The sequence below is a fragment of the Lagenorhynchus albirostris genome, chromosome 12, assembly GCF_949774975.1.
Source record: "Lagenorhynchus albirostris chromosome 12, mLagAlb1.1, whole genome shotgun sequence".
NCBI lineage: Eukaryota > Metazoa > Chordata > Mammalia > Artiodactyla > Delphinidae > Lagenorhynchus > Lagenorhynchus albirostris.
The window spans coordinates 27,718,906-27,731,931 of NC_083106.1; the positions used below are offsets into that span (position 1 = coordinate 27,718,906).

A 13,026-nucleotide genomic window follows, 5' to 3' on the forward strand; every position below is an offset into this window, starting at 1 on the left:
GCTTGCCATTATCCTTAGATTGAAGTTGTTTTCTAAGAGCAACCAAATGTTAAACCCTTTCTGTTCAGAAGAAGGACAACAACAGTTTTGTGTAAGTCCAGATACTCATCACTGATATGTAAATAATTGCATCAAAAAATTTCAGGCTCAACCCCTAGTTTATCACCCTCTAGTTTTGGTGTACTTACTACATGGTCTCTAAAGAAGCAACATCTTGTTTCATCTGCCTATTGGTTCTTGACTTTTATTCATGGTATAATTTGTTTTATTTCAAAGCTGCATCTAGATACATAGTTAACCGTCACTACCTTTGTCAATCAAAAATGCCACATACCATTTTTTGGATTTATTTGAAAAGCTATAATAGTTTACTCACTTCTAAAAGAAGACATAGCCATAGACTAAATGAAAGAGTGCTGTTTAATAAAATGGCCTATATGCTTTCCAGTCACTAACCTGAAGCATCTTCCATGACAATTTTTTTTCCGGTGAATGAAGAATGTTATAAACTCTGATTGCCTGCACTTAATTTCTGGAAGTTACTGAGGGTTTGCAGTGCTTATTGTCTGTATTTGAGAAATGTATTTCTTTTTTGCTTAAGTTAACTAGTCAGTGCTGGATCAGGCCTTTAGCAACTGCTGATGACACTAAAAGATGTTAATTTAACTGTATGTTCAAGAGGCAAGCTAGAAGTTAATTCTAGAAGTTAAACTAGAAGTACGTTCAAGAAGACAAATTAGTATTTTGGTCGTGTGTGTGTGTGTGTGTGTGTGTGTGTGTGTGTGTGTGTTTTATTACTTGTGCTGTTGCCTGGGCATGCCAAGATTTGTTGTAACTAGAAGGTATTGTTTAAGTTCATTTAGTACATTTTGTGTCATTTTCTTCTAGTAAAGAGCTGAAGAAGAATGAAGGGGCAAGGAACCAAATATACAGAAATGAAATGACAAATTAAACCAAATGGAATTTCTCTTCAGAGTTCAGAAATTTCAGATGGCCAGGAAGAAAGGAAGGCTCTACTATTTCTTATCCTTATGAAAGAATCTAGAAAAATCAGAAGCAAGGTATGGGTGGAAAAATAAATGTGGCCTTTTGAAAAGCTTAATTGTTATAAACCATTGTGTTTGCTGTTGATCAAAGTATTGGTACTTGTATTTATTAGTAACTGCATCAAAATTACATTACCATTCTTGGAAAAATCAATAAAGAAAAACCATAATTGCCACACAGCAAATATGAGGAAAAAGTGTTTGCATTGTTAGGATGTCCATAAAGTAATCATTTAATATTATATCTGTAATGTGGTTCTGTGTGTGATGATATACTCAGAATATGAAATATCTGCTATTTAAATTTAACTTTATTTAAAATAAAGATAAGCAGCTTCAGGATTTTGTGTATTCAAAATGGTCCAAGTAAGAAAGGCATTAAAAGGTAACAAATGTTTACCTTGTTTTTAAATTTTTGTTTTTAAATTTTTTAATTTGTTTTTAAATTTTTACATTGAATTATTTATTTCTTTAGTTCCAGAGTAACAGTGTCATTACTATGTGACCATATATTTTGAAGTGAGATGTTATAAAATGGGAAAGTTCATCTCTTTGTTTTTCACTCGACTCTTCTTAAAACTGTGTGATTTTAAGTCTGTCAATAAAATATTTAACTTCAAGAAGGTCAAAACTAATATAAAATTAGAAAACTTATTTACCAAATTAGACAATTGATTCCATTAAAGTAAGAAGTGAGAAAAACAGTGTTGGGCATTGAGGTGTAAATTTTGCCCAGATGTATACCGGATGTGAAAAATCTTCTAGTAGAAATATATTTGACTCTTACCCCTGCACATGTTGTAGAGGCATGAAAATTGGTAAACTTGCCTGTGCTGTGTAGAACTTGGGGGGAGGGGGGCATTTTTGAAAGTGGTGAGTGGCATTGATGACTGCTGAAGCCCTCAGCCATTAGCACAGAAATGTGTTCCGATAGTACCAAGCTCCCCTGTTCTAGATGCACACGTCTGTGCTTCAGGTACAGCTGGACCCAGCCAGCTTGAGTCACCCTTGTACAGGCTTGTTTTTTCTTTCTTGTTAATGCACTTGATAATGAAAAAAATAAAAATATGTGACTCTCTGCAGTTTCAGCTCATAGTTTTGAGATGTGTGTAGATTCTCTGATTTTGGTTTTAATTACAAAGAATTTCAGCAAGTTGCAAAATGATTTTAAATCAAGACAATAATAAAATAATATGTCAGAGGAGCTAAACATTTGCTGAAATCCCAATGTTCATATGAAAAATAAAGGGTTATTTTTATATTGTAACTGCTGAAGGCAAAAATAACAATTGAGGCAAACACCAGGAAAAGTTGTTTCTACTCAAAGCCCATTTCTTTTCTTTTTTGTCCTGTTGACAAAGCAAGATTTGGGTTATGTTTGTGAATAGATTAATTATTATTAATTAATAATCTTCACCACCTTCTAAGATGAGATGGGGTGGGGGAGACCATAAGAGTGCCCTCCAAGTAATAAGTCCAAATTATAATCAAGCAGAGAAATCAGACTATTTACTTAGTAATAAATTAACTTTGTTTTATTTTTATCCTAAAATTATTGAATTCTATCCCATTTTATAGTCTCTTTTCTACAAACAAGTAGCAATTTGACACTATCTTTTCTAGATAATAAATAATGTCATTCTTACAAATTAATTTCCCAATTATTGATTCTACTCTGTCTTGAAGATTCGAGTTTCTTCAGTATCAAAACTATACAATGAATAGGATTTGCAAAGCTAGAATAAAAAGCAAGTTTTAAAAAGATTTAAAACTTGAAATATTTTACACCATGAATGCAAATTCATGTTTAAGATGCACCTTTTAAATATGAAATCAGTGTTTTAAATGGTTAACACTTGCTACTTTTGAAACCTTTTTCCAAAAAAAATGGATACTTGACATTAATTTTATTTTTCAGTTACAGAAAAGTTTTATTAGAGAAAGATATTTTCTCTTTAGGAAGTTCAGCAAGACTATCTGGGAAATAACTTATCATTTTATAACTTTATATGTCATGTTATTTTAGTCATATATTTAACTCACAACTATTTTTCAGAGGGTTAGAAAGTTCTAGAAACTATATAAAAAACTCATGACCTTATACTTTTATACGTATTTCAATGATTTCCATCTGAGGTCCATATCTGTTAAGTAGATTATGGGAACATTTTTCACTAGTCCAACTTTTGAAGCTCTATATTTGTTGATTTCTACCTCATTGGACTTGACTACAGAAGAGATTCCCCAAATCTTCACTTTATGTACGTGACCTCATTCAGTCCTCACTTCAAACCCAGGAGGAAGATAAAATCTTCCCTGCCCTGCAAATAAGGAAACCGGGGCTTTGAAAGTTAAGCAACTTGTCCAAGTGCACACGGTCAGTCAGTGTGTTGCTTGCTGTCCATGGAGGTTTGTCATACTCCACTGGGGCACCTCAAAGGTCCCCACCCACCTCAGGTGCTGGGTGCAGTGAGCCAGTAGCACCTAGAGTTGGTCTCCAGCCCACACAGAGTAAGGAAGCAACCTGATGAACGTACAACCACACTCAGAGACTAGAAACATCTCATATGTCTTCCATGCAGCCGTGACCTACATAAAATGAAATACCATATCTGAGTGAATTTTTTTTAAAAAAACTGATAATGTCTTTACCCCATATTTGTTTTGCAAAATCTTTACTCCATACTCTAATTCTTACATTTTTTTAAGGAATCGATTCTGTGGACTCAAACTAACACATGGACAGTAACATTTTATTCAAGAAACAGTATCCCAGTCACATAAGAGAAAATAAAAACATCAAGAGTCACGTCAATCAAAAGGCTCTGTTGAGTGGCAAACTCAGTCTGTGGATGGACCCAATTATCTGCAGGCGAACTGAATGTCAGCATCATTTAGGGTTAACAATGGACCAGCTAGGCAAAAGCAGACAGCTACTCTCTGCAGAGACCCGGAAAGCAAACTTGGTAATGAGGTACTTCATTCATCATATCCTTCTGCTCTAATTATTAAAGTGAATAGGGAATACTTTAACTTAAGGCGGGAACTGGATAACATAAAAACATCTGTTTTGTAAACACAAAGAATGCTTTTTTTCTAATGATCTCTTCACATCTACATCAAGCATATGTTGTGAGCCCCCTGTTTTCGAAAGTTGCTCTTCTAACACCTCAAATTCATTCTGATTATGGATGGGTTATTTTGATTGTCTCAGAAAGTTAGGGAGGATAAAGCTGCTAAGAATCTACAGTTTTACTATCTACTCACAATCTAAAGAGGGGAAAGGTGTCATAAGTAAGTACATCTATAACCATGCATAACACATGTTCTATTACTTGTGTCAGAATGGTCCAACTATATATCCTTCAATGTCATTCACCTCTAAAAGTACTAAACAATCTGATTTTTACTCATTCTAGTTCACTTTTTCTTAACTCATCACTTGGATCCTTGTGAAGAATTGTGAAAGAATTTGGTAGAGGAAAATGTAGGATTTTTTTTTATACAGCAATTATATAAGTAAACATATATTGCCAATCTTTAAAGTTGCTTGGAACGAGCTGATTTACTGTTAAGAGGGAACAATTATAGTTAAGAAAAAAAAAGTACAAAAGGAGGAAAAAGGAAGGCGAGGAAAATAGCTTGTTGCTGGAGCAAAAATGAACAGCTGAAGCTTGTGAAAAAGCAGTCACTAGACCAAAGGAAGAAGGTTCCCTGGAGAAAAACGTGGTCGCTACGGTTCAGTTTTTCAGTGATTTCAACTGAGAATCAGTAGTTAATTTTTTTTCTGTTTAATTTGTTCATGGGACCATTTTATGTAAACACTCCACACAACTTTTTCCGGAGCTACAGTTATTCGATTTAAAATAAGTGGAAGATGGCTAAGCACGGTGATGTTTTTAACATCCCTGCCTGTTAATACAGAAGAAGTTAATGTTCAGAAGTATCTGCACATGCTACTTTTAGCAACTAAATATTTCCATCGTGGTAAAGAAATGTCAGTGAAATCTATGCACTTTACGAACATCAAATTCTTATACTTATCATGTGTGCAGGCAGAGTACATAATAAGCTAGTCTATAGCAGCTGTAAATTTCTGAGGATTTATCTAACCACAAATACATTGAAATGGGGAAACGGGGCTATATTAAACTATGCAAGATGCTGCTGGAGCTTTGCCATTTCTGCAACATCCTGTAATTAATTTCTCATGACAGGTCTGGCAAACTGAAACATCCAATACACTTGCGACAGACAAACTAGAGTTGCTGCAAATCCTACAGTCCCATGAAGTAAAGGTAGTTTTTTTCTTTCAAACATGAATATAGCTCTGTTTAGAGTGTCCCGTGGCCAAGGACAAATTTGTCACTTTTTAATGCCAAAATAAAGAAGGTCTAGAATATAGGAAAGATCCTGAGCTGAGTGTTTAATCTATTCTCTGTGTTGCGCAGTCTTTCCCTGAAGAGGGACGGCCCTGGGTAGGGGATGATATCGTTAGGTTGGCATGCATGCCTGTTGTAGTTATGATGGGATTCTCTCCTGGGAGATTTGAGGTCAGTTCTCTCTCGAACACATCCTCTCCCTGTAAGCAAGACTCACAAGACCACCTTCTCCATCTGTGTGTCATTCTCTCCTGGAACCCATAATCCTGCCATCTTGCAAACTTAGAGCACAGATAAATACAGAAATGATCCCTGCTGCAACACAGAGAAAGAAAAAAAATGTAAATTTTTTTTTGCCAAAATAGATTTTCCTGTATAACAGTAAGTTCTTTGTCAGTTCATATCGATGTGAAAGAATGACCCTCTCTTTACCTGATGTGTGTAATTTGATACAGGTGTTAAGTGTTTGGTGTTAAGGATGGACCTTAGTAAGCAAGCCTCCTTGCTGGGGGAGTGGAGATTCTGCCCCTAAAAATGAAATCAGCATATCAATGTCCACAGCCTGGCGCATTTCCTTTGGAAGGTCGGAGTTCCTCGGACTACAAACAAGAGGACACAAGGGAGAGTGGGAACCTTGAATCTGGAAGTTTTCATGAGAAGGGAAAGGTTCCAGGTGGTAAAGAATAGGATGGGTCTTGCTCAGCAGAAACAGAGGTGAGAAGCCAGGCAGGCAAGGGGCAGTGGTTTCAGCCCAGTTGCCAAAGGCTAACTGTAAACACCTGATGCTCTTTGTATTTTCTCCAGTGATTGTCTTTCCCTTTATCCTTGCTATTGAAAATGTATTCTGTTCAGAGGACCAGAGAACTTTGTTGCTTGAGCTTAAGTTTTAGAGAAAAGCAACCACAGAACCCCAAACTGAATAACCCAAGGGGAAAAGTGAGCAAGAGACCATGTAGGAATGCTTTTGTATCCTTCCACTCCTCTCCACTGGAAAAGCTCCCTTCAGAGCTCATCTATGTAAAACTCTGGAAATGGAAGAGAGAGATCAAAACATAAAAAGGAAGACCCTTCTTTTTCGTACTTGTCCAGGGTCACAGAATCCAGGGCCAGGACCCCACCTCCTACTCCTACTGCTATTTACTAGGTAACATTCTCAGTTACCTTAAAGCTGAATTATTCAATCCTAATTCTTGAAAAATGCTAAACTTCTTCAACCTCCTACACAACTAAGAATAACATCCCGTATAGAGCGTGGTCTACATTCAGGTAAATTCCCCTTTAACACTAGGTTGTTATAAGTGGTGAATTTGAATGAGTGAGGGTTGAAAGTAGGAAAAGTATAAGGTGATAGCAGAGAGTCCAGAGAGAGACATTTCGGTGCACGCACAAGAGGTCGTTTTCTTTGATTTTTGGTTTTTTTACTATGTTGACAATTGGATACAGATAAGGACTGATTCTATTTACGTATCAATAGCTGGAGTTACTGACAGCTTGCCTAAATATATCCTTATAGTTAAAGATCATCAATAACTTCAACACTTTTCATGTTTCTTCAAAGCGTGTATGATCGCTTTCAATTTATTCACCAGCTGATTATTGAAAGCCTGTTTGTCAAGCAGTGGGCAGGAGCTGAGTGGACAGTTGAACCAGGAGCCTCAACTCTTCTACTCTGTGTTTCACCTTGAAATTGCCACATGTTTACTGCCACCATCACCCCGCAGTGGTTTTCAGAGGACTTCCACATACATTACTAAACTTGAGCCTCATGACAATCTTTGTTAAACAGAAAAGTCCCCCATTTTTCAAACCAATCACAGAGAGGTTGAGTGACTTGCCCAATAACTGTTAATCAGCGTCCAGCTGTCCTCCTCCCAGTGCTGTGTTCTTTCCAACCAGGAAAACCCATCACTGACATCTGAAAACTGTGGAAATAAGTTATATGGAAAGCCAATATGTTCCCTGTACAAGAGGCAACATTATATAATAACACTAATTTGGATGTGGGTCTTTTCAGATCAATTTATGATCTCTTCCTGTAGTCAGCTATAAAGTGTTGGTTTTTGCTGCCGTCCTATATTTAAATATATTTTTAAATACAAGAACTTAAAATGTAAAGTTGTAACAGAGGCCAAATAAAAACATGTAAAAAATTTTTTTATTGTATTTTGTAGACAGAGGAAGAAGGAGATGTGCAGAAAATGCCAGAGTCCCTTTTCAAAACCTTTTCACAAATCAAGTAAAACAAAATCATTTTGTGCGTTGTATATTGAAGCCAAATAGTTTTTATTCAAGTTACCAAATAAATTACATTTTCTATTAAAGGGCAGTAAATTCCCATTTCACGTAAAACTTCATTATATCAACTAACTTGGAGGTACCACAGAACCTTTCATTAAATACAAACCTGACCACGTCACACCCCGTTTAAAACTCTTCACTGGTACTCCCATCCACTCTTACTAAATCCAGTGAGTTTTTCCTATTTGCTTAACAATTATTCCTAGAAATTCAGTCCTGTGCTCTGATATCACAGGAAACTCTCAAATGAAATTCAGTCACCTTGGAAGTGACAGCAAAAGTAAGAAACTTGGTTGATATCTGAAAGTCCAAACCACAGAGCACAGCACAGACCTCCCTGATCTGTTCCCTCTGTTCATCCATGTCATGACTGCATGTGGAGGTCCTCTGTTCACACTGCAGCGAGACCATACTACTGCCCTCCAGGGACCATTGCTGCTTCAAGCCCTTGACTTATTCTCTTGACTTGAAGACACCTTTTTCCCAAAGCCTCTGCCAAGTATATTTCCATTCAAGTTTCATCTCAAATAACACATGCACTAAGATTCCTTTCCTAATTACTAACCATGGATAATTGTATTCTCACAGTGTCCTATACCTAATATCTATAAAGACACTTACTTAGCACATGACATTGAAACTGACAGTCTATTGATCAATGTATTATTTAACATTTCTTGTGTGCCTGAGATAACGCTTTTTTAAACTGAAGTATAGTTCTTATATATATATATATAGTTGTTTTATATATATTCTTATAAATCTGTGCTTGTGCTCAATATCAAAGGATATTCTCAAATGGAATTTAATCTTTTTAAAAATCTTAAATGCCCAGTAAGACTAGGGCATTTAGGAAGGAATCTAAGAAAATGTCAGTAGTCATTCTACCGCGCCTTCACAGCTGTCTTTTGTCTTTTTTCATTCTCTCTTCTCTTTCTCACACGCTCCCCTTTTCTTCTTCTTTTCTGGCTCCCTTTTTCCTTCTTCTCTGCTTGACATCAGCAGTGGCATTCACTGAATTCCACATTAAACCATCACTGACCCATCTCAGTCTGCTCCTGAAACTGGGAATCCAAGATGGAGGATCCATCCTGACGGTGACTTTGGCTACCTCTATCCAAGCCCCCAGTGCCCTCTGAGCAACACTTTACTTACATAAAAACACAATCTTTCAATGTGGGTGTAGTCTTCCTTTCATGTCTTTAACTGTTTTTATTGAGGCAAACTATCTGGAAGAGTATCTATCTGATTTGCATAATATTTTACATTCCCATTCATCTGAGGGTAAAAATCCTCCAAAAGCCTTCTAAAATTTGTATATCTAACCCCATTGCCTGTGAATCTGATATCTTTACCACTTTTTTCTTAAAATTTCAATAATTTTCTGGAGAAAAGATTCCTAGATTCATAAACAAATTCCACGATATCACAATGCCTGAGTGTAAGCATCTAATTGTAAGAATTCACCACCTCACGCTATATGTGTTTATGCCAGTAAATGAATCTAGTCATTTTCATCCCCTATATTTTTATCACCTAAAGAATATCTAAAAGCTTCAAACAATTCTTTGACCTTATTTGGTTTTAAGCAAGACCAATATCCAGCCCAGCAGTGTTTACACAGAAAGTTTCAGGAGCCCCCCAGAGCCCCTGAGGCAGAGGTCTATGAATCACACATAGACCTGGCTGCCTGGTGTAGAGGGATGAGGCTCGACAGTTCTCAGCTTGGGTTCTGCTGAGAGTCATGACACTTTGCATCCAGATTTCTGTGGGACTGATGTTACAGATGTTATTGAACACCCTTAACTTTTACTCATGTGCTTTCAACTTTGGATCTTCTGTTTCTCCTTAGGATTAGTGCAACTACTCCTGAATATAAACATTAATTTGGTCAGCTTCTTGAGAAATGCAGGCCATTGTGGTAACCCTGCTGTGACACTCATGCCATCTACACAGCCAGGGAAATGTGATTTTGACATTTATCCTCTTAAATAAATCATTCTTCAGCACTATCAGATCATTCCACTCAAAAACTTATTTAACCTTTTTAGTAGGCTGTAGCCATTAAGTTCACTCACAAAAAATGATCATTATTCCAATTCACTTTGTCCTCTGCATAGTCATAATTTAGCAGGGAAAGGGAAAGTATTTATTATTATAATTATTCATGATTATAGACTAATTTTAATAATAGCTACCATTTGCTGAGCACAGGGTAGGTACTAGGCTCCTTGTCAGGGGCTTTATGTGCATAATTATCTCATTAAATTTTCAAAATAAGCTTACAAGGTAGATACCATTATCATTACTCCTGTTTAAAAACAAAAACTCTGAAGTTCAGAAAGGTAACACTGTATGTCGGAGATCACACAGCTTGTAAGTCGGGATGTCAGGATTTATATCTCTGGTTTGTCTGACTCCAAAATTCCCCTCTTAATTACTAAATTACTGCCCTTGAGTTTGCCAAACTACAGACTGTATGTTCTTTTAAAATGAAATGGCTTCTTTTTAAAATGCTTCTTCCCCTCACAGTTGAAAAAAAGTGACTTTCTGTTATTTTAGAAATGCGTAAGAAAGTTAAACATTTAATATTTTCCAAATTTCTAATGTGTTTTGCAGAACAGTCTTCAACAAAATAGTTTTATCAAAAATGAATCTCATGCACCCCAATATTCATTGCAGCACTATTTACAATATCCAAGACATGGAGCAGCCTAAATGTCCGTCAGCAGATGAATGGATAAAGAAGATGTGGTACATATGCACAATGGAATATTAGTCGCCCATAATAAAGAATGAAATAATGCCATTTGCAACAACACGAATGGACCTAGAGATTATCATACTAAGTGAAGTAAGTCAGACAAAGACAACTATCCTATGATATAACTTATTCGTAGAATCTTAAAAAATGATACGAATGAATTTATTTACAAAACAGAAACAGACTCACAGACATAGAAAACAAACTTAGGGTTACCAAACGGGAAAGGTGGGAAGAGGAATAAATTAGGAGTTTGGGATTAGCATATACACGCTACTATATATAAAATAGATAATCAACAAGGACCTACTGTATAGCACAGGGAACTCTACTCAATATTCTGTAATAACCTATATGGGAAAAGAATCTAAAAAAGAATGGATATATGTATAACTGACTCACTTTGCTGTCCACCTGAAACGAACAACATTGTAAGTCAACTGTACTCCAATATAAAACTAAAATTTTTTTAAGTAAAATGAAAAAAGGAATCTCAAAGGTTCATATTGAAATAGTCACACCAACCTTTAGCATTTAAGAAAAATGTTTTCTTTCCAATTTTTATGTGCTACGGAGACGTTACCCTAGTCTAAAAGAAATGAATAATAAAATACCATCACCAGTGCATTTCACATCCCTGTAAGAATTGTGTCTATTAGGGTTGCGTTTGGGGTGAAGAAGAGGGTTGTGTAAGGTCTTCCTTCTTGTGTTTCCTCTTTAGTCTCCGTTCACCACCCTCAGGAGACATAGCTGGCCCTTTATGTCATCATGGCCCGTGTACATCATCATGGCAACCATCTCATAAGTGTTAACTTGCCGTTTGCAGAGAGACAATATCTTTTCATCATTTATTCCCAATGTTACCTTTAGTGCCTGGTGCATAATAGGCACATTCAGTACTCAACAAGGCAGATCACAGGTCCAAAGGCTTATTTTCTGTATATCGATAAGTTGGGGGTGAAATGTAGGTAGGGATATTAACAGATCATGGAAATTATGCAGCGGTATCACACCAATCCAAATTTCTGTGTATTTTTCTATTTCCTCTAGTAAATCTGTTTCCTTTCCCCTCTCACTCCCTCCCCTCCACACCCATCCTGGCTTTTAAATTCTTACTTTCTCTCTATTTACAGCCAAAATTGTTTGCAGTGCCCCACACCTGACTTCCAGCTGGTTCTTGTATTCAGGCACAAACAAAAGCAAGACAAACACACACTGCATCTGTACTTTGAAACAGCCTCAATTCCAGGTGGTTGAAAGGACTCCCTGGGGCACCTGAAACTCAGGTGGGACCATAGCAGTGTTTCAAGCCCAGCCCACCTGTAATTCCCCTTTCCTCAAGGCTGCCAGGCAGTCAAGAGCTGGGTGTGCAGAACTGGTGACTCGAGTTCTATCAGGTGTCAGCCTCTGGCACGTGCAGTGGCAAGAGGCAGGCTGATCCTCCAAAACGTCTTCAGCCTGCGCTTCACTGAGGTCACAGCCCGAGGACCTCACGTGTCCCCATCCATTTCCCAAAGAGCATTTTCCTCCGGACTGAAGGGGAAAATCCAGCTTCCTGAAGTAGCGTGTGCAGCAGGCGAGCTAGGGAGCCTGCCTTCTGGTGACCAGGGTGCTCAGCCATTCCAGGCCAGGTGTGGGTGCCTGGTGGGTCTCAGTTCTCCCCGTCACTGCTTCCCATTTCCTTGCAGTGCCAGTGGACCTCGAGGCATGTCTAAACTGCCATCACAGGCTTTCTTCGTCACTGATTTACAACATCAGCCAAATAATCATCTGGCAAGAAGAAGAAGATAACACGGCGTGCTTAACAAGAAGGTAATGTGTGTGAGTGTTTAGGTAGTCGCTAATTATTTTCTGACTGGAGAACCAGATAGACTGTGGCAACGCTGTTTCTAACCCCACTGCTTTAACACTTTCCTAAGTGGACAAATGGATGTGAATCAGAAAGGAGGGTAAAGTGAGGTGGGCTTAAAAAATAAAGATATCTTCTTTCGATTTGCTTGAGTTCCTTTCTGCCAAGAAATGAAGAAAGCTTCAGAACACCTTACACAACATTTCCCGTTTTCTACCGAAATGCTTTTATTTAGAGTTCAGTTTTATAAATTGGCAAATCAAGTAAGAAGGAAGTCCCTTTCCTTGTGGCACAGCTTAACAAGAGACCCAGGATGAAAACCTCTGCAGAATCTTCATTCCCAGGACCATGGAGGAAAAAATTTATAAGATTTATGCAAAAGTTCAAAACAAGCCCCTCCCTACACACACCTCCCCCTTGCGTGGGTGTTTCCTTCACCCCACTACCACCAGTGTTGGTTTTTATGTGAGCATAATTGTGCTTTTGTCTTGGAGTTGGCTCACCTCAATACACTCTAGTCTGAGATCCCTTGGCCTCAAGCCCAGGGTGGGGCTTTGCCCTCAGTACTGTAAATAATGGTAATTACCTTTACAAACTTAAAAAAAATATTTTTTTTTCTTTCCCAAGGCCAAGAATATCCAAAGCCTAGAGCATTCTATATAACCCCTTGTGCATAAATCTGTTAGA

At 37.4% G+C, this 13,026-nt stretch overlaps 1 protein-coding gene across 1 annotated transcript in view; it reads left to right on the forward strand.

Annotated features, from left to right (window-relative positions):
* AHI1 (Abelson helper integration site 1) overlaps positions 1-12,450 on the forward strand; it is a 218,819-nt gene extending 206,369 nt beyond the window's left edge. The window contains exons 27-32 of the mRNA XM_060167812.1: positions 889-1,061; positions 3,756-4,020; positions 5,264-5,344; positions 5,990-6,142; positions 10,346-10,580; positions 11,624-12,450. Coding sequence (XP_060023795.1) covers positions 889-891 — 3 coding nt within the window. The 3' untranslated portion in view covers positions 892-1,061; positions 3,756-4,020; positions 5,264-5,344; ... (1 more) ...; positions 10,346-10,580; positions 11,624-12,450. The remainder of the gene's footprint in view (positions 1-888; positions 1,062-3,755; positions 4,021-5,263; positions 5,345-5,989; positions 6,143-10,345; positions 10,581-11,623) is intronic.
* The last annotated feature ends 576 nt before the right edge of the window (positions 12,451-13,026 follow it).